The following is a 21537-nucleotide window of genomic DNA, read 5'->3' as shown; positions in this document are numbered from 1 at the left end:
GGAACATGAGAAAATCTGAAAATTATAAGCTAAGATTTTGAATAGTTCAGTGGTAAGATCGTCATCTCTGGCTTGCCTTTTAGGTGGTATATATATTCTAAGATAGAAAAATAAACATGTTATTTTTGAAATTGTTTTTCAAACTGATTATGTTGATTATGTGTTTTTTAGTATTTCAGAGGATTTCTGTTTGTTTGTTTTATAAAGTAATGGGAAATCCAGAAAACATAGAAGATGCATATGTTGCTGTTATTCGTCCAAAGAATACTGCCAGTCTCAATTCTCGGGAATACAGAGCTAAGTCCTATGAAGTGAGAACAATTTACTAACATTTGATTTGCTACCATTGAATGTCATTTTTGGTTATTTTCATTTACATATATAGTCTTCTCATATCCTGCGAATTTTGGTTGACAACCTAGATCTTGGAAAAGTAGAACTGATGCTTCTAAATCTCTGCTCCTCACCGTCTGCTTATCTGTTGCATGCCTTGTGGCCATTTTTTAATTGATAGGTGTAAATTATTAGATATTAAAGGCAGTCATTTGTGTTTTCTTTATAATGTATAGATTTAATTTTTAAAATAACAATTTATGAAATGACTCTCAAAAATTAAAAAAAAATTGCAAAAGTCAGCTTATTCCAAGTTCCAATGTAAATATTGTTCTTGGTTATTTCCCCAAAGAACTCTTTTTTAACAGTTCATTTTAAAATATCTTTTTAACTTTATTTAAAGTTTTAGGCAATTAAGTTACTTCTCTGTAGTCCGGAATTGTATTACATATACTAATAAATGTGATTGAGGCCAAAAAAAACCCAACAACAACAAAACCTAAAACAGAATTATCTCTTCTATGCGACAGATTCTAGGCATCATAAAATACTTCTAACTCCAGCTAATTTCTCTAGCTTAAATTGCTGTCTTAAGGTTAGTTATCTGAAACCTATTAAAGGATATCGCAGAGGTTCTCAGGAGATTGCTGCTTCAGTAATGCTCTGGCTTACCAGTTCTCAATCCCGAATGTACTGTTGAATCACCTGGGGAACTTTAAAACTTTCACTACCAGGGCCCCACTCCCCACACATGCTGATTTAATAGGTCTGGGAGGAAGCTAGGCATTGCTATTGTTTTAAAAGCTTCCCAGGATATTCTAATATGAAGCTAGGGTTAAGAAACACTGCTGGCTTATTATAATCTAGGACAAGTAAATTTTATTTTAAATTTTAATATTTTTCTCATCTAAGATTTTGTTGCATGAAGTTCCCATTGAAGGACAGAAAAAAAAGAGAAAGAAAGTTTTATTGGAAACTAAACTTCAAGGCAACAGTGAAGTAACACAAGGCATATTGGATTATGTAGTAGAAACTACCAAACCAATTTCTCCTGCAAACCAGGGTATCAGAGGTAGGAAACTTTTTCTTTTCTTTTTCTTTTTCTTTTTTTTTTTTAAATACAGTTTCCTTCAACTGATTGTGGAGAAAGATATTTTTAAAAATATATTAAGATCAATTTCTTTGGGTAGCCTGGATAGCTCAGTTTTAGAGTGTGTGACTCTTAATCTCAGGGTTGTAAGTTCAAGTGCCACATTGGGTTTAAAGATCACTTAAAAATAAATTTTTTACTTTTAAAAAAATGTTTATTATTTTTAAGAGACAGAGAGACAGGGTAGGAGCGGGGGAAGGGCAGAGAGAGAGGTAGACAACCAAATTTGAAGCAGGCTCCAGGCTATGAGCTGTCAGCACAGAGCCTGATGTGGGGCTTGAACCCGTGGACTGTGAGATCATGACCTGAGCTGAAGTTGGACACTTAACTGACTGAGCTACCCAAGCGCCCAAAAATAAAATCTTTAAAAAAAAAAAAAAAATCAATTTCTTTTTATGTTCCTTTCCATTAAAAAAAAAGAAAAAAGCTTGAAAAAGACTCAAAACTTTTTTTAAGGTGTAGCAAAGCACTTCAAGAAATAACTTGACTGTAATGTTCTTTTAAGTTGAAAAATATTTAAATAAGTTGCAGTGTTAATGATTTGTTCAGTAGAGATAGGAAACCAAGGGGTGTCTTGAAAACTAAGAGAAAATTCAAATCACTTTTATGAGAAATATAGTTCACAATTTAAGTGTCTTTGAACTACAATTTTTATTTATAAGGAAGCTGTTTAAAAATTAACCAATTGGGGTATCTGGGTGGCTCATTTGGTTAAGTGTCCAACTTCAGCACAGGTCATGATCTCGTGGTTAGTGAATTGGAACCCCGTGTTGGGCTCTGTGCTGACAGGTTAGAACCTGGAGCCTGCTTCAGATTCTGTGTGTGTGTCTCTCTCTGCCTCTCCTTCACTCACGTTCTGTTTCTGTCTGTCTCTCAAAAATGAATAAATGTTTAAAAAAAAAAAAAGTTACAAAAATTATAAACTATGTCCAAGATTCAGGCATTATTATTAAGAAGCTAAAGCCAATTTCAGTCAAATAGCTGTTGAAAACAGTTGTTGATGAGGTAAGGCATACCTCTCTGTGCCTACTTTTTTTTTTTAAAGCTTATGCAGTGTTTTTTTTTTTTTTCTGTTACTCTGTCTAGAAATTGTCTAATTCATCTGTTTTCAGTAAAGAGACTATTTATGTTGCAGAGATAGGGTTGAATCCTGTGGTTTCAGTTATTAGTTATTTTGGGTATTTGTTGGCTAGAGACAGTTGAACTGTAAGCCTCTGATTCATAATTTTTAGAGTATCATTCACCATATTTTACCTTTTTTTTAATGTTTATTTTTGAGAGAGAGACAGAGCATGAGTGGGAGAGGTGCAGAGAGGGAGACACAGAATTTGAAGCAAGCTCTAGGCTTTGAGCTGTCTCCACAGAGCCCGATGGAGGGCTTGAACTTGTGAACCATGAGATTGTGACCTGAGCCAAAGTTAGACGCTCAACCAACTGAGCCACCCAGGTGCTCCCATATTTTACCTTTCTAATAGGTAATCTCCCTAAGAGGGCCTGAAGGGTAGAGGCTCTAAGGCCTCTTTTAGTTATATAATAAGTTACTGCAGTTATAATAAGTTACTGCATAAATTTATAGATCTCTGATACATATTCTAAGTCCCTTAAAGAGATCTCCTTTCCCTAATCATCAGATTGATTTTTTAATAAAATGATCTAGAAATTGATCTTAGCTAAAAAGAGGACTATCCTTGTTGGTGATCAAGGCACGTAAAAGGCTCTTTTTGGATGCCACAAATTTGCCAGTCTTTTCTACCTTAGTCTTGAACTTCTCTGATAAATTTTCATCTAGACTTGTTCTGTTGCCAAATTGTTGTAGTTATCAGGATTGATCCTGAGATCAAATTCCTGAGACATATATCCAGATCACATATTTGAGCTAAGACAGACGAGTCATAATTTGTTATGTGAATTAGCCATACTCTGCCACTCAGTCCATTCACCCAGAAGGGGGATGGAGTGGTGTCATTGTTAACAAAGATGTCCTCTGGCCCAGAGAAATGGGTAGTGTTTTTAGAAGATTTTCCAGGAGATGTAAAAAAAATTTTTTTTTTTCAACGTTTATTTATTTTTGGGACAGAGAGAGACAGAGCATGAACAGGGGAGGGGCAGAGAGAGAGGGAGACACAGAATCGGAAACAGGCTCCAGGCTCTGAGCCATCAGCCCAGAGCCTGACGCGGGGCTCGAACTCACGGACCGCGAGATCGTGACCTGGCTGAAGTCGGACGCTTAACCGACTGCGCCACCCAGGCGCCCCTAAAAAATTTTTTTAATGTTTATTTTTTGAGAGAGAGAGAAATGGAGAGAAACAGAGCATGAGCGGGGGAGGGGCAGAGAGAGAGGGAGACAGAATCCGGATTCCAGGCTCTGAGCTGTCAGCACAGAGCCCGATGTGGGGTTTGAACCCACAAGCTGTGAAATCATGACCTGAGCTGAAGTTGGACGCTTAACCAACTGAACCACCCAGGAGCCTCTAGGAGCTTTTAATAAGAGAAATTAAAATGGCATACTTTAACCTAACTAGTTATATTAGTTATAATAAGCTATACCACATCCTGACTATACTTTTTGTATTGAGTTTTCTAAATATATGAAATATTTTTTGTAGAGTAAGAGGATTCCTTATACAAGCATCACATGTAAATCACAAAGACTTTATAATAGCAGTGGTTATACCTTAATTTTTTGTGCAGTGCCATATATCGTTTATAAAAGCACTATCACACCTACTTATTAATGAAATTCTTTAAAAAAATTTTTTTTTAATGTTTATTTATTTTTGAGAGAGAAAGAGACAGAGCATGAGCAAGGTCGGGGCAGAGACAGAGAGGGAGACACAATCTGAAACAGGCTGCAGGCTCTGAGCTATCAGCACAGAGCCCGATGCAGGGCTCAAATTCGGGAATGGAGAGATCATGACCTGAGCTGAAGCTGGATGCCTAACTGACTGATGAAATTCTTAAATTGGTCCTGTGAGTTGGTATATGGTCATCTTCACATCTGTAAAATGGAAATGCAGACATAGGATATTACTCGTTAAGGTCATACTCCCATTAGTGGAGGAGTTAGGGCTAGAACCTTCATTTCCCAACTTGTAGTCAGTGCTTTTATTTTTTCCCCACAACAGATCTCATTACATCTATCATTTGCAAAGTACGCAATTAAACAATGGATCAGAACTGGGTTTAGGGATGCAGCAAAACAGGAAAGATAAAGTGGGACAGGACCTCAAGCTAGACAAAAGAAATTACCTCTGAAATTTATTAGATGTTATCCTCTATGTAACACTCATATTTTGTACACATGTCCAATTTGTAAAATAATTGGGGGCTATAATAATCACATATATTGACTCCAGTATTTTGTGAATAAATGAAGCTGCTTGAACTCTTAGATTATCTACCTGTCCGTAGAAGGTATCCGGTCAGTCTTCCTACTTGGGTCAGGAACAAGTTTCTGTATCTTGGAGTGGGGAAATTGGAAGAGTTGACAAAAATCATGGCAAAGGTGTCCAGATGAGAGGTTTTAGAGGGCACGATTTGTAGGTTATTATTTATAGCCCCTTTGTGGCCAAATCTGGAAAAACACTAAGAATGGAGGTTACAATTCAGAATACAGTAGTAGTTTGTAGCCCAATCAGATTTTAATAAACACTGACATTGAGGGTGGAGGTTGAGTGTTAACTTTAAGACTTTGCAACTTATGTATACCACCCTCCTTATCCACCTGAGATCATAGAAAAATTCTTCCCATCTGTATCTCAGCTGAATGAGGAAGTACTGTATATGGCTCTTGACTGCGGGGTGCCTTGCTATTCAGCTGCTCTGTCAATCTTTAGCAGGACAGTTTTCTTTGCTATACATAGGAAGCTTCTCTTTTAGTCCAGACCAGGACCATGAATCTACTGGTTGATTGTGCACAGAATAATTTGCATTATTATCAGGATTAAGAGTTTTCATTAGGGCATGTAATAAAATTGGCTGTTTTTATATTTTAACTCCTCTTAATGCTGCCTTTTAAAAAATTTTCTAGTTCTCAAAAAATAAAAAATGGGATAAACTAAAAAAACCAAATCTTAACATATAGAGAACAAATTAGTTGTACCAGAGGGGAGGTAGCTAGGGGGTATGGGTGAAATAGGTGAAGGGGATTAAGAGCACTTATCCTGGTGAGCATTAAGTAATATATGGTATTGTTGAATTCCTATATTATATACCTGAAACTACTACAACACTAGATGTTAACTACATTGGAATTAAAGTATTTTTTTCTAATTCTCAAGGTAATTTGTAAAATTTAAAAGACCTTTTTTTTTTTTTTTTTTTTTTTTAATCAAATGGTTAGGAAAACGAGTGGTCCTAATGAAGAAATTTCCTCTGGATGGAGAGAAAATTGGCAGAGAAGCGGCATTATTTATTGTTCCATCAGTTGTCAAAGGTAAAGTCTAAGATTTATCTTATGGACCTTTATATATTTTAGACACTAAGTTAAAATCTCCTGAGGAATTTAGGAATTTATATTCATAGTTACTATTCTAATATTGTTGTAAAATACGTATTTTTAAATTAGTAGAAGGTGGGGGAATTTGTTACTTAAAAAAAGATGTTTTGATTTCAAAGTAATATTCAGCCTTCTGGACTAAACAGTAATGTTTTTGTTTCTAGTTTTAAAAATAGAATACAGAAGTGAGGAAGGAAGCCATAATTGAAATAAAAAGTTTTCAGGTTATAAGGGATTTTTCAAAGGATATGACTAGAAATAGATATTTCATTATTTTGGAAAATTAACAGACTATCATCAGGACCTATCTGGCATAAGAAGGTGTTAATAACAGTTCTTAAATACTCTGCCCAACAAACAGTATCGGTATTATTTAAAGACTAGATCAAATGTAAAAATTTGAGCCCTTGACATCCTGGAATAATTGAAAAATTACTAAATTTCAGCGCAGAACATGTAGCCTACTAATTTTGTGCTCTTGGGCAAATCACCTCTTTAAGCCTCAGCTCTGTTTGTAAGATGGGTATCTGCTCCTACCCAAGTTCATTGTGCTGGAAGAATTAATTAAGGTATTAGGTGTGAAGATCACTTTGGAAACTTTAGAGTACTACTCTCCTATAAGGCAGTAATAATACTGACGATAAATTAATGACCCAGTGGGGATATGCCATCAGCCTGCTGCTAACATAGTACTTACACATATTTTATTAGCCAGCTCTGGCATTCCAATTATATATATTTTTTCCCAGCCATACTTAGACTAAGAAGTACAGTATTTTAAATGGTGTCGGAAATGTTATTAATCAGAGTTTTGCTACATTGTTAAGGAAGAAAACAAGGAAACAACTTCTGCAATCCTCTAAGAATATAGGTCTTCTAATTCCAAGTGGATAAGGTCACAGAACTGGTCATCAGTTTAATCAAGGTCTTCTAAATCCAAATCTAAAACAATTCATGTTACACTTAACTGTTTTTTTAATGAAAAATATGTTATTGTAAACCTTATATGTGATGACATTATTCATTTTTCTTTTTCAGATAATACTAAATATACATATACTCCAGGATGCCCAATTTTTTACTGCTTACAAGATATTATGCGAGTCTGTAGTGAATCCAGCAGTCACTTTGCTACACTTACAGCAAGGATGTTAATAGCCTTGGATAAGTAAGAAATACCACTAAAAATATTTTTTAATAAGCCAAATACAGCTTCATAGTAGAAATTAGCTCTGTTAGAACAGAAGCAAATAATATGTATGTAACACAATGGTAAGTTTTTGAAGTAAAATATAAAAATGAAAAGCTCCAAAGACAGGATTTTCCTGGTTTGCTTACAATGGCTAATTTTTTTTCAAAAATGACAAAGACTGCCCTGGATGAAGGATTAAGATTCCTTGATATAAAACTAGATTTGGGGGGTTTTTTTGTTTGTTTTTTTGTCTTAATTTTCAAGTTGACTTAACCACTGCCTTTGTTTTCCCTCCTACTTTTATATGAGATCTCTTATTTCCATCTTTCCTCCACTGCAGTAGTTCAATAGAACTAATTATGTCTTTAAAAATAATTAGGAGTGCCTGGGTGGCTCAGTTGGTTAAGTATCTGACTTCAGCTCAAATCATAATTTCACAGTTCATGGGTTCGAGCCCCGTGTCAGGCTCTGTGCTGACAGCTGGGAACCTGGAGCCTGCTTTGGATTCCGTGTCTCCCTCTCTCTGTCTCTCCCTTGCTCATGCTCTGTGTCTCTCTCAAAAATAAACATTAAAAAAAAGTTGTTTTTTTAAACAGTTAAATAAGCAATTGACTGAAGTTCTCTTTCTGTTTTCCCTAATGCTGGGCCAAATGGCTCCTCAAGTTGTTCTGACAGATTTAGTACTGAGTTACTCTGAGTGAGAGTAGACAAGAGTAAGTTAGACAAGTTGTTTAAACCTATCATGCCTTTGTCTTTCTGTAACAGAGCAAATGTCACCTACATCTCAATGGTTCAGATCTTAAAAGTACTTCATGGTTTTTGAAAGGCGTTTTATTATAATGGTATATGCATTTTTTAAAATTTAATTATTTTGAGAGAGACAGAGCACGAGTGGGGGAAGGGCAGAGAGAGAGGGAGAATCCCAAGTAGGCTCCATGCTATCAGCGCAGAGCTCCATGCTGTCAGCTCAGAGCCCCATGCGGGGACTGAAGCTACGAACTGTGAGATCATGACCTGAACTGAAATCAAGAGTCAGATGCTCAACCAACTGAATCACCCAGGTACCCTGGTATAAACATCTTTAAAAATAGTTTGCTGTGTCTATTAACAAAAACTTTTATTAATACTAAATGAAGTACTTAACACTAGTTAAAAATATAAAAATCTGAATGTGATATTAGAATGTATCTCACAATAGGGGGCACCTGGGTGGCTCAGCTAAGCATCTGAGTTCGACTCAGGCCACGACCTCACAGTTTGTGGTTTCAAGCCCCACATTGGGCTCTCTGCTGTCAGTGTGGAGCCCGTTTCAGATACTGTCTCCTCTCTCTGCCCCTCCCAAACTTGTGCTTTCTCTCTGTCTCAAAAATAAATACAAAAAAAAATTTTTTTAAAGGGGCACCTGGGTGGTTCAGTCAGTTACTGAACTTTGGCTCAGGTCATGATCTCCTAGTTCTCACAGATCTCACAGTTCGTGGGGTTCAAACCCCACGTTGGGCTCTGTGATGACAGTTTAGAGCCTGGAGCCTGTTTCATATGCTGTGTCTCTTTCTCTCTGTCCCTCCCCTGCTCATGCTCTGTTTTTATCTCTCAAAAATAAATAAATTCAAAAAAAAAAAAAAAAAAAGAATGTATCACACATCAGAGTTGGATGGTCTACTTTCTTCATCTTCACTTTTGAACAAATAATTCTACTACCTCTTCTTTTTTATTTTGCCAGGTGGTTAGATGAACGCCATGCACAATCTCACTTTATTCCAGCTTTATTCCGGCCTTCTCCTCTTGAGCGGATAAAAACTAATGTCATAAACCCTGCATATGCTACTGAATCAGGTCAAATGGAAAACTCATTACATATGGGCTACAGTGCACTAGAAATAAAGAGTAAAATGTTAGCCCTAGAGAAAGCAGATACCTGTATTTACAACCCTTTGTTTGGATCAGATCTTCAATATACAAACCGGGTAAGAGTTGAATGAATTTTCGCTCTGATTTCAAAAGACATTTTATGTCAAATGTAATTTTTTCCTAAGGTAAATATACCTGTTACTAATTGTAACCATAGGATGACATATACAGTTAGTTGTATCTATGTCTGTTAAAGCCAAGTATCTGAAGTTCTTAAGGGGTTTTTGTTTTTTCTATTTTCCCGTTTTAGGTAGATAAAGTGGTAATAAATCCATACTTTGGTCTAGGAGCTCCAGACTACTCAAAAATCCAAATTCCCAAACAAGAAAAATGGCAGAGAAGCATGAGCAGTGTAACAGAGGACAAGTACTGTTTTGGTTTTACTCCACATTGCTTTTTTAAAACTTATATTCTAATGTTAAAATATTGTTTAAAATGATATATGCAATTAGTATGCAATGTAATCATTGCATAGATGATTTAGTTTGCAGCTGTTAAGTGACCAAAGCTTTCATATATATATCATGTTTGTTTTGAAACAGTTTGAATTTCAAAAGTGCTTTTTAAAAAAAAAATTATTTGTTTTTAATAATTAGGGAACGACAGTGGGTAGATGACTTTCCTCTCCATCGAAGTGCCTGTGAAGGAGATTCAGAATTACTAAACCGTCTTCTCAATGAAAGATTTTCAGTCAACCAATTAGATAGTGACCACTGGGCGCCCATTCATTATGCATGCTGGTAAATGGATTACTTTTTTTTTTTCTTAGAAGGAATGAATCTTTAGTTATAAACGTTAGTGCTTCTTTTCAGAACTATTCTCATTCCCGCTCCTTTTTCTCTACCACATTTGCCTTATGAGCTTTCTATTTAGATATCTGATTACTATATATACATACCACTGTTCAGAATTACAAGGTCTGCCCCATGAGAAAAGTATTATTGGTGTTCTTATGCATTACCAGGTCATCCTGTGTATAGCTAATCACTAGCAAGTGTCATTATATAGCAGTAGGTCCTTTATTCACCCTTGTAATTTCTATTGTTTTGTATTAGATAAATGTTTGTTTTACTCTTCTCTTGCTATAAAACTTACATGAGGTAACTACTTATGTTTTGATGTTGATCATATTAGATAAGTATCCATTTAGTACTTTGGAAAACCGTGGCATCAAGAAACTCCCAAAGCCTTCATTAGAATCAAAGCCTTCCATTCTTTATTTTTTTTAAAGCAGAATTAACTCACAAGATTGGGGTTATTAACTCTTTCTACTCACTGTGAACTTGTGTTCATTACAGTATTTAAGTGTTAGCTATAGTTTATCCTCTAAAAAGGATGTAATGAAGTGATTTACCATTATTTCTTATAGGTAAGCTGCTTTTGAGTTACTGTTGAAAGTGAACTTCCTTGGCTAGTTTAAGAAGTGCCTACATTATTCACTGCCTGTTAAATGTCCACTTTTTCTTTTTGAAGGTTTATTTCTTTATTTTGAGAGGGGTAGAGGGAGAGAGAGAGAGAATTCCAAGTAGGCTCCGAGCTGTTGGTATAGAGCCCAACGTGGAGCTGGAACTCATGAACTGTGAGATCATGACCTGAGCCAAAATCAGGAGTCAGACACTTAACCAGCTGAACCACCCAGGCGCCCCAAATGTCCACTACGTCTTATCTGAGCCACATTTAACAAGATATTTCACCTCTCCGCGTCTGTTTATTTATCTGTATGTAAAGGCATTAATTCGATCATTGCTCAAACTTATTTTGATTTCACTGATTCCAAAATTTGTGATCCACTAGCTAAATATAGTTGCTTTTAATATACATCTTTTCTCTCTTAAAAAATATGCTGTTTCCCTAAAACTATGCTAGTTTATTCAAGAAATATGCTCTTATTTTTTTTTCTATTTCCTCAAAACTAGGCTTCTTTATTCTGTGTGTTCATAATTGTTTTCTCATTACAGGGAATTTTCTATTCATATTTGGAGTTACCTTAAATATATATATATATACATATACGTATATTTGTATACATATATACGTATATGTATATATATATATGTATATATATATATATACACACACACACACGTATTTATTTTAATTTTTTTATTAGAGAGCTTGAGCTGGGGAGAGGGGCAAAGGGAGAGAGACAGAAAACCTTAAGCAGGTTCCACACTCAGCACGGAGCCCAAAGTAGGGCTCAATCCCAAAACCCTAGGATCATGACCTGAGTAGAAATCAGAAGTCAGATGCTCAACCGACTGAGCCACCCAGGCATCCCTACCCTAAATATTTTTTTAACTGAACTTCTGTTTGTTTCTTCAGATTACTAATAAATATTGGTAGCAGCAGCAGTACAAAAAGAAATCACGTGCCTTATATGGAACTAAACGAAAAGAGGTAGAGAATATACTTCAAATCACAAGAAAGTACACTGTGGAATTGGGAAGGATGGAGGCAGAGAATTTTAGTTGAGAAATCCCAAATTTATATTTGGTTAATATTGTCCTTTTTTGTGGCATGGGTTATTTTCTAATAAAAGAATGGTAATATTTTTAAGTACCTATTACATAAAAACAGAAGTATGGTATAGTATTTAATGTTCTTTGGAATGTACTTAGGTTTTAGTCGTAATAATTCTTATTTCCTAAAAGTATGACCTTTGGGAAGTTACTTAATGTCTCTAAGGACCTGTGTCTTTATCTACAAGATGAACTTAATATATTTCTTAAGATTAAAGGAGAAAATGCAAATAAATGCTTTGAGGGTACCTTGCACATAATAAGTATTCAATAAATGTTGGCTGTTATTAAAATATTGTAAAAATTTAAAGATTTTGATTTCTAAATCTGAAATTTATAAATCCGTAGTTTATTTATTTTGTTTATTTATTTTTTTTAGAGAGAGAGAGAGAGAGAGAGAGAGAGGGAGGGAGGGAAGGTGGGAGGGAGGGAGGGAGGGAGGGAATCTCAAGCAGGCTCCATGCTCAGTGTGGAGCCCGACATGGGGCTCAATCCCATGACTCTGGGATCATGACCTGAGCCAAAATCAAGAGTCTTAACCAACTGAGCCAGTCAGGCGCCCCTGACCCATAGTATTTTTAATTGGAAAATCTTACTACTACAGTATACCAAGGAAAAGAGTTTTATCCTTAGATAACATTTTCTGTCAGAAATAATAACCACGTTTAATATGTCAGGAGTAGTATGGGCCACCTTGCAATACTTTCATCAGATGAATCATTTAATTAATGTGAATTTGAATGAAGGTAGATTTGACCATTTAGTAAGAACTTAAATTACTTTATCTTGGAAATGTACTTTTATTCCCTAATTAGTATAAGGATCGAGGAGGGGAATACTAGGTTATCTCATTAAGAGTTGGATTTGAGGCCTGACTTTATAAGCTTAGACAAGATGTTTTACCCCTCTTGGTCTGTTTTCTCATCTTAAAGTGAGGGTTTTTATTAGATTAATGGTTCTCAAACATTTTGGTGGCAGGACTCCCTTTTCACTCTCAGAAGTTACAGGATCCCGGGATGCCTGGCTGGCTCATTGGTTTTAGCTCAGGTCATGATCTCGTGGTTTGTGGGTTCGACCCCCACTTGGGCTCTGTGCTGGCAGTGCAGAGCCTGGTTGGGATTTTCTCTTCCTCTCTCTGCCCCTCCACACTCTCACTGTCTCTGTTTCAAAATAAATAAACAGAAACTCTTTAAAAATTATTTTAAAAAAAGTTACAGAATCCCAAAGAGCTTTTGTTTATGTAAATTATATCTAGTGTTGTTTATCATATTAGAAGTTAAACCTGAAAAATATTTTAAGTATTTATTCATTCATTTAAAAATGTTTATGAAATATGCCATATTTTTCAAAATTAAAAAAAAATAATGAGAAGAGTAGAATTGTTCTACATTTGTTGCAGTATTATATGTCACATGGCTTCCTGAAAATCCCACTGTACACTTAAGAGAAAGTGAAAGTTTAAAGGATCAGTAGCATTTTAGTATTATTATTAACGTAAGTTTGACCTAGAGGATACCTTGAAAAGATTTCAGGGATTCTCAGGGGTTCCCAGATCACTCTTTAAGGACCACCCCTAAGATTACTCCAAGCTTTTAAAATTCTCATATTGGTTGGGGCGCCTAGGTGGCGCAGTCGGTTAAGCGTCCGACTTCAGCCAGGTCACGATCTTGCGGTCCGTGAGTTCGAGCCCCGCGTCGGGCTCTGGGCTGATGGCTCGGAGCCTGGAGCCTGTTTCCGATTCTGTGTCTCCCTCTCTCTCTGCCCCTCCCCCGTTCATGCTCTGTCTCTCTCTGTCCCAAAAATAAAATAAAAACGTTGAAAAAAAAAAATTTAAAAAAAATAAAATAAAATTCTCATATTGGTGACCATGTACCTGAAAACTATTCTGTACTATTTTCCAAAACTGTTTAAGTTGCCTTTCTTCCCATATGGGTAACTTATCAACCACTCAGTAAATGTTTCACCGACATCACATAATCTATGACCTTTCTCAAATCAATGTCTTTTTTCTCTGATCCTATTTTTAGGTTTCATGTTATTGCTAGAGAGTATTTTTGAACTAGGAGTATATTATTCCCTTCAAATTACCCCATCTTCACAGTAGCTTAGCTGTCTATCCTTTTGGTCTCATTTATCCTGTCAGCCATTTAGTCCTCCCTTATGAGCTGTTCTAAACCTTTGTAGTCATAAGCACTTAAACTCCCACTACTTCCTTTCTCTCCTCTTATCAGGTAGTTTTACCCCCCTATTTTCAAAGAAAATTGAAGCCATCAGAAATGTCCTTCTGTATAGTTTTTGTTCTCATTTCTCTTCTGTGTCATGCAGTATGCAAGTAAAAATCCTTGTTTGCCATTAAATTCACTCTCTCCTTTTCTGCATTTTCTTTTTTATTGCCTTCAAACATGTGTGGTCTCTCCCTCTTGAAAAGAACGTTAATTTGGCCCTGCTGCCTTTTCTGGCCACTATCCCGTTTCTTTCCTTCCTTTCACAGCTAGATCTCAAAGGTGAGTGGATCACACTCACTGTTGTCTCTTTTTTTACTCTTCATGAACCTTCTTAAACTTTTCTGAGTTTTTAATCTCTTTCCCTGCTCTCCAGCATTAAATACTGTTGACCACCCCTTCATTCTAAGAACAAATTGGAGTTGAAGGGGCATAATGGAACTATAATGAAGGTCAATACAAATACAAATTATTATTGTTACATTATTAGTATTCTTGAAATACTGGCTTCTATTCTGTGACCTAAGCGTGTGTTATCGTATGGGAACTGCTTTACTAAGATTCAGAAAACTGGATTCTAACACTGGCTAGTAACCATGGGACCTTCAGAAAGCTACTTACCTGGTTCAAGTTTCATTTTTCTTAACTGAGCAATAAAAATACTTCTGCCTGCCTCATAAGTTGTTTTGAAGATTGTATTAAGTAATTATATATGAAAGTACCTTGAAAACTTTAAAGCATCATGCAGAATGTATGTTTATATTAATTATTTGTATTACTTCTTGAATTGCTGTCTTAGATGTGTCTTTTCCTGTCCTGAAAGATTGTTTTTCAAGATGCATTTCATTGGTCTAAGATAATTTTTCTCTAAATTCTCTCTCAGAAGGATTTCATCCATTCTCCCAGCCTTAATGGTAATTCTTTTCAGTTAGATGAATTTGCCTATTCTCAGATAGATATGCCAAGCCTTTGCCTTCCTCCTGAGTACTAAGCATGCATTTTCAAATGCCTACTGAACAGTTCAGTCACTCATTTTTTGTGCGTAAGGCAGTTTATAGAATGCAGAGCCAGTGTACCTACCCTCCAGGAATTTCTAGGCTACCTCTTTGTGTGTTATATTGTATTTCCTCAAAAAATATATTTAAGAAGGAAAAAGGTTTTCTACCCATTGTTCCAGAATAATAAGGGGGAAAGTACATAAAATAAGTCCCACAAAAGAATGAAAAATGAAATGCTGCAGGTAGTGAGATTATAGAAGGGGAAGATTTTAAACTATTTCTAAGAAATAACAGAATTTAACCTAAACAAAATGAGGAGGAGGGAAAGGACATCTCAAGAATAGCAAAGAACATAAGCAAAAAGTGAAATGAATAACAAAGAGTAGCATACAAGTGGCAGGTTTAGGGTATAAGAAGGATATGTGAAAGGAGAAGAAAGGAAAGTGGACGGCAAATCAAATCACTTTTAAAGATGTGTAATTTTCCCTCAAATGTACCAAATTTCCTTTCCCTTCCCCCTCCCACCCATTTATTTACAAACAATGAATATACTTTTCCAATATTGCTTCAGATTGTAGCCTTATAGAAGTCTTTGGCTCTGACCAAATTGTGGACTCAACTGAGTCTGACACAAGCCTTTGTACTCTTTTGTTTTTGTTTTTGTTTTTGTTTTTGTTTTTGTTTTTGTTTTTAAAGTAGGCTTCACACCCAGTGCAGAGCCCATTGCAGGGCTTGAACTCATGGTCATGAGATCAAGACCTGAGCTGAGATCAATAGCTGGGTGCTTAACCAACTAAGCAACCCAGACACCCACCATGCTTTGTACTCCTCTGGGTCTTTGTTTACTTACTCTTTATCCCTACCTAAAATATTTTTACCTCTCTTCAGCATCTCTTCAGTTCCTTCCTATTTAAAGTCCAGTTCTAATTCTTCTATCAAAACATTTCAGGAAGTCTTAGACTGAAGTCCTGCTTTTTCTGACATTTTCTTAAAGTGTTAGCTATATATCATTTTGACTTGAGAAATAAACAATGCTTATTTTGTTGTTATTCTAAGCTGTTTCTTAAGTTTTACAGCATAATGTAACTTATCCAATGTTTTTGTTTTACCTCTGTGATTACACTGTAAGCCTTTATCCAAGCAGAGACCATGTATCTTCTCCATCTTTATGTCTCCCACATTGCCTAATACAACAGCTACATATCAAATTACATCTTTGGGCTTATTTTACAAATCACAATCAGACCTAAGTGAAAAGCATTATGAAGTTTATTTATGAGTTACATTCTGATTCTGAACCTATTTTTGACTAAAAATTTTATTTCCTTAATTTATAATTTTTGTACCTTGCACGTGGTAGTTCTTTCTCATCTTGTATTTGAGGTTATAGTCCCTCCTAGTTGATCAGAGACAGAAACAGTTGAATTGAACCAGAAGAATTCATAAGAAATGCTTAGACACTGAAAAACATTTATGTCAGTATCTTACTAAAGATCTTAAATTTCTTTGAGACAGTGTCTGAGATTTAACTTTTTAAAACATCTTGGGAGCATCTGGATGGCTCAGTAGTTTAAGCATCCAACCCTTGTTTTCAGCTCTAGGTCATGATCTTGCAGTTGATCAGATCAAGCCCTGTGTTGAGCTCTGTGCTGACAGTGTGGAGCCTGCTTGGGATTCTCTCTCTCCTGTCTCTGCCCCTCTCCTGCTCACATGCACATTCTCTCTCTCTCTCTCTCAAAATAAATAAATAAATATTAAAGATAATAATAAATTTTTTTATTTGTTTCAGATTATTTTGGGGGGTAAGTTTCATTTTTTTTTTTCCACAGGTATGGAAAAGTTGAGGCCACTCGCATATTGTTAGAGAAAGGAAAGTGCAATCCAAACCTTTTAAATGGACAGCTTAGTTCTCCTCTTCATTTTGCTGCTGGAGGAGGACATGCTGAAATAGTACAGATTCTCCTAAACCATCCAGAAATTGACAGAGTAAGTTATTTTCCAGGGTTTTTTTAAATGTCTAAGCAATGAATAACCAGTAATGACACTAAAATGTTCAATTGTATACTTGAGAAACCAACTGAAAAAAATAAATTTTACTTAGTATGTAGTATACGTAATATCTATGTATAAGCTTTGATTTTATACATGTTTTTATTGTGATAAAATATGCCCCACATAAAATTTACCGTTATAGCCATTTTTAGATGTATAGTTCAGTGGCATTAATTACATTCATTTTTTTTAATTTATTTATTTTATTATTTTTTCTTTATTTTTTTCTTTTTTCAATATATGAAGTTTATTGTCAAATTGGTTTCCATACAGTACCCAGTGCTCATCCCAAAAGGTGCCCTCCTCAATACCCATCACCCACCCTCCCCTCCCTCCCACCCGCCATCAACCCTCAGTTTGTTCTCAGTTTTTAAGAGTCTCTTATGCTTTAGCTCTCTCCCACTCTAACCTCGTTTTTTTAATTACATTCATATTGTGGTGCAATCATCACCACCATCAATCTCCTGCATATACATAAAATTTAATCTCTTTTTGTGTTATGTTGTATTTCCTCAAAAAAATAAGAAAGAAAAAGAATTTCCTCCCATTTTTCAGAATTTGTGTTAATAAGTATTTTAAAGGGGAAAATAATCACTTTAAACAAAACCTTTGTTGGATCTTATAATCAGAACTTTTAAAAAAACAGTAATCACATTGATTAGTGCTTTGAGTCTTTCATCTTTATCAATTCATGTTTAAGTATTGTATGTGCTAAGTGTGGTTAATATTTAATACTAGACAAAAGTCTGTTTTTTGTGAAACTGTGACATTTTCACTTACAATACCATATATCTGTAATACTTTTTTCTTTATATTTTTATTTTTTCCAACATTTCTAGCACATAACGGACCAACAAGGAAGATCCCCCTTAAATATTTGTGAAGAAAACAAACAAAATAACTGGGAAGAAGCTGCAAAACTGTTGAAGGAAGCCAGTAACAAACCAGTAAGAATTACTTTCAGAAATAGAGCCACACCAACTGTTTAAATTAATAAGTAATTTGAGGATCTGTGGCAAGAGTGGAATGGATGGGTGGTTTCTTATTGCTTTTAGAAAACCTCATAGTTAGATCTCTTAAGTATTAAATTTGTTATCATCCCTAACATTAAGACATTTATTCTTGAATAACAAAATAAAATTGCATGATAAATCTTTCAAGCACTTAAAATTAACCTAATTTCCAGTATAATCTCAATACTTGATAATGTCTGAAATAATTAGCAATAACATTAAGATAGAGAAGAATTAACAATTAGAAAAACTCAGTTTGCCTAATAGTTACAGTTATGATAAAATTATGATTAATTTAAAAACTGTGAAAACTTGCAAACCAGATAAAAGGATTTATATCAACAGATAAAGTGTAAAAGTTTGATCTCAACAAATATAATCTCTGAGCCTTTCCAGACCTTTCCATCAGTTAGGCAATAAGTATTTGTGGAGTATTTCTGTGAATTTAACACCTTGAAATGCTGAAAGTGACAAATGATAAAGAGTAAACATATGATCTCTGCCTTTAAGAATATAAACACACAAACTCACCACACAACAGATTTTGTCAAAATACTGTTCCATGAGGGGCGCCTGGGTGGCGCAGTCGGTTAAGCGTCCGATTTCAGCCAGGTCACGATCTCGCGGTCCGTGAGTTCGAGCCCCGCGTCAGGCTCTGGGCTGATGGCTCAGAGCCTGGAGCCTGTTTCCGATTCTGTGTCTCCCTCTCTCTCTGCCCCTCCCCCGTTCATGCTCTGTCTCTCTCTGTCCCAAAAAAAAAAAAAAAAAAAAATACTGTTCCATGAGCACAAGACAAAGTCAAGGAAGTAGGTAACAGTACAGGCACCCTTCTATTATACTTCATTACAATTTTTTTTTAATTTTTTAAATGTTTATATATTTTTGAGAGAGAGAGAGTGTGTGTGTGCAGGCGAGGGGTAGAGAGAGAGGCAGACACAGAATCTGAAGCAGGCTCCAGGCTCTGAGCTGTCAGCACAGAGCCTGACGTGGGGCTCGAACTCAAGATCATGACCTGAGCCGAAGTCAGACTCTTAATCGACTGAGCCACCCAGGTGCCCTCAATTTATTTTCTAATTATATAGAACACATTATTATTCCTGGCATAATTTTTATATTCTAAATGAACACGATAAGAGGAATTAGGTACTTTTATCTAAAATGAACTGGCCTGGAAGTTATTTGGGGGCTTCCAATATAGTAAAATGTGTTGAGAACATATTGAGTTACTTCCAGTGACAATAAAAATGTATTGAGGATATATTGAGAAACCACAATTAGCTATTACCTCACACCAATCAGTATGGCTAGTTTCAAAAAGATAAGAAATAAGAAGTGTTGGTGAGGATTTGGAGAAAATGGTGGAACCCTTGTGCAGTCTTAGAAAGTAAATTGGTGCAGTCACTGTGGAAAACAGTATGGAGGTTCCTTAAGAAATTAAAAATAGAGATACCATATGATCTGGTAATTCCACTACTGAGTATTTACACAAAGAAAATGAAAACACTAAATTAAAAAGATACATGAAGGGGCGCCTGGGTGGCGCAGTCGGTTAAGCGTCCGACTTCAGCCAGGTCACGATCTCGCGGTCCGTGAGTTCGAGCCCCGCGTCGGGCTCTGGGCTGATGGCTTGGAGCCTGTTTCCGATTCTGTGTCTCCCTCTCTCTCTGCCCCTCCCCCGTTCATGCTCTGTCTCTCTCTGTCCCAAAAATAAAAATAAACGTTGAAAAAAAAATTAAAAAAAAAAAAAAAAAAAAAAAAAAAAAAAAAAGATACATGAAATCGCTTCTCGACCTTTTGGCTAAAATCAAATATAAAAAGATACAGGTACTCCTATGTTTATCACAACATTATTTATAGTAGCCAAGATATGGAAGCAAACTAAGTGTACATCAATAGATTAATGGATAAACAAGATGTAGTACATATATACAATAGAATATTAACCATAAAAAAGAATGAAATCTCACCATTTGCACCAACATGGATGGACCTAGAGGGTATTACGCTAAGAGCAATAAGTCAGACAGAAAGACAAATGCTGTATGACTTCACATATATGTGGAATCAATAAAACAAAAACAAAAAAACAGACTCTTAAATATAGAGAACAAAGTGGTGGTTGCTAGAGGGGAGGTGGGTGAGAGAAGGGCAAAATAGGTGACAGGAATTTTTTTTTTAATGTATTGAAAATATTATTACTCTCTGAGATTTTTCTGAAGAGGAGGAAAGAAAATGGCTCAAGGTCCGTTGTTCCATAACTTTCATGTGTACGGTCTTCCATCACAGATTCCTCTTAGGACAAATTACTACTAGTACACATTTCTCCCATATAATCTTTAGCCCACTAGACTCACAAGATACTTGACTAACACCAGATTTAGTAACCAAGTCTGTATCCCCCATAGGATACCTACTTTGTACATGAAGAGCTTTAAAACATTTCCTAGAAGAATCCAAAGTTGAAATTTTTTTAGGAATCATTCATCTTCGTCTCTCAAGCTTACATGATCATGAATCATCCAGAGGAAAAAAAAGTGGAAAATATACATAATGGAAATAAAACTTTTTTAAATAATGCCAACAGATACTCACTTGAAGTAGTTTCCTGTTATTTTCCATTTTAGAAATCTATAATAAGGCATATGAAGTTAAAACTGAAGCATTTTGTTAGGTTGGGATATATAATTTCTAACCAGATTGCATAATTTATTATTCTCTTTTGTCCTAGTATGAAAAAGTTCGGATATACAGAATGGATGGATCATACCGTTCTGTTGAACTGAAGCATGGAAATAATACCACAGTGCAGCAGATAATGGAAGGAATGCGTCTCTCTCAAGAAACACAGCAATATTTCACTATTTGGATCTGTTCAGAAAACCTCAGTAAGAAAGTTGTTATTCTGTTGTGTAAACCTCACTATTTTTGAGAGTAGGTTGGCAAACTTAAGTATAGCGTCAGTTTTTTAATGACTTTCACATTTTCAAATGATACAGTGATCTTCTCTTTTATATAAATTACTAGCATTCCAACTGCTGAAATAGGTAAGCCTCTGGGCCCCGCATCCCTTGCTTCATTCAAAGCAATTTTTAATCATTTTAAAACTTATTCTTTAACCATGGAATTTAACTTGAATGCCATTAAATGTATTGCTCATCCAACTTGCCTTTATTGTCAGTGCTCATTTCACCTGAAATAATGCAAATTTTTTTTTGTATTAGTTTTCTATCAAATCTTTTTTTATTATTTTTTTTTTAACATTTATTCATTTTGAGACACAGGGAGAGACAGAGCATGAGTGGGAAAGGAGCAGAGAGAGGGAGACATAGAATCTGAAGCAGGCTCCAGGCTCTGAGCTGTCATCCTAGTGCCCAACGTGGGGCTCAAACTCACAGACCGTGAGATCATGACCTGAGCTGAAATCAGATGCTTAACCAAGACTGAGCCACCAGGTGCCCTTCTGTCAAATATTTTCATTTAAAATTATCCTGATGTCGGGGCCCCTGGGTGGCTCAGTCGGTTAAGCGTCCGACTTCGGCTTAGGTCATGATCTCATGGTCTGTGGGTTCGAGCCCCGCGTCGGGCTCTGTGCTGACAGTTTGGAGCCTGGAGCCTGCTTCGGATTCTGTGTCTCCCTCTCTCTCTGACCCTC

At 35.8% G+C, this 21537-nt stretch overlaps 1 protein-coding gene across 5 annotated transcripts in view; it reads left to right on the top strand.

The window, feature by feature from the left end:
- Positions 1 to 21537, top strand: part of KRIT1 (KRIT1 ankyrin repeat containing) — a 42279-nt gene that overhangs the window by 4602 nt on the left and 16140 nt on the right. For 4 of the 5 annotated variants that reach the window (XM_045497044.1, XM_045497046.1, XM_045497045.1 and 1 more), the window contains exons 2-11: positions 208 to 311; positions 1246 to 1405; positions 5826 to 5918; positions 7020 to 7149; positions 8894 to 9137; positions 9332 to 9447; positions 9678 to 9821; positions 16650 to 16806; positions 17712 to 17819; positions 20614 to 20770. In XM_045497044.1, the coding sequence (XP_045353000.1) occupies positions 210 to 311; positions 1246 to 1405; positions 5826 to 5918; positions 7020 to 7149; positions 8894 to 9137; positions 9332 to 9447; positions 9678 to 9821; positions 16650 to 16806; positions 17712 to 17819; positions 20614 to 20770 (1411 nt within the window). In that variant the 5' untranslated portion in view covers positions 208 to 209. Of the gene's footprint in view, positions 1 to 205; positions 312 to 1245; positions 1406 to 5825; positions 5919 to 7019; positions 7150 to 8893; positions 9138 to 9331; positions 9448 to 9677; positions 9822 to 16649; positions 16807 to 17711; positions 17820 to 20613; positions 20771 to 21537 lie in introns of those variants that run through there. The other variant, XM_045497048.1, reaches the window with a different exon arrangement.

This window comes from Leopardus geoffroyi, chromosome A2, assembly GCF_018350155.1.
Source record: "Leopardus geoffroyi isolate Oge1 chromosome A2, O.geoffroyi_Oge1_pat1.0, whole genome shotgun sequence".
Lineage (NCBI taxonomy): Eukaryota > Metazoa > Chordata > Mammalia > Carnivora > Felidae > Leopardus > Leopardus geoffroyi.
This window is presented reverse-complemented; position numbering and strand designations above follow the sequence as displayed.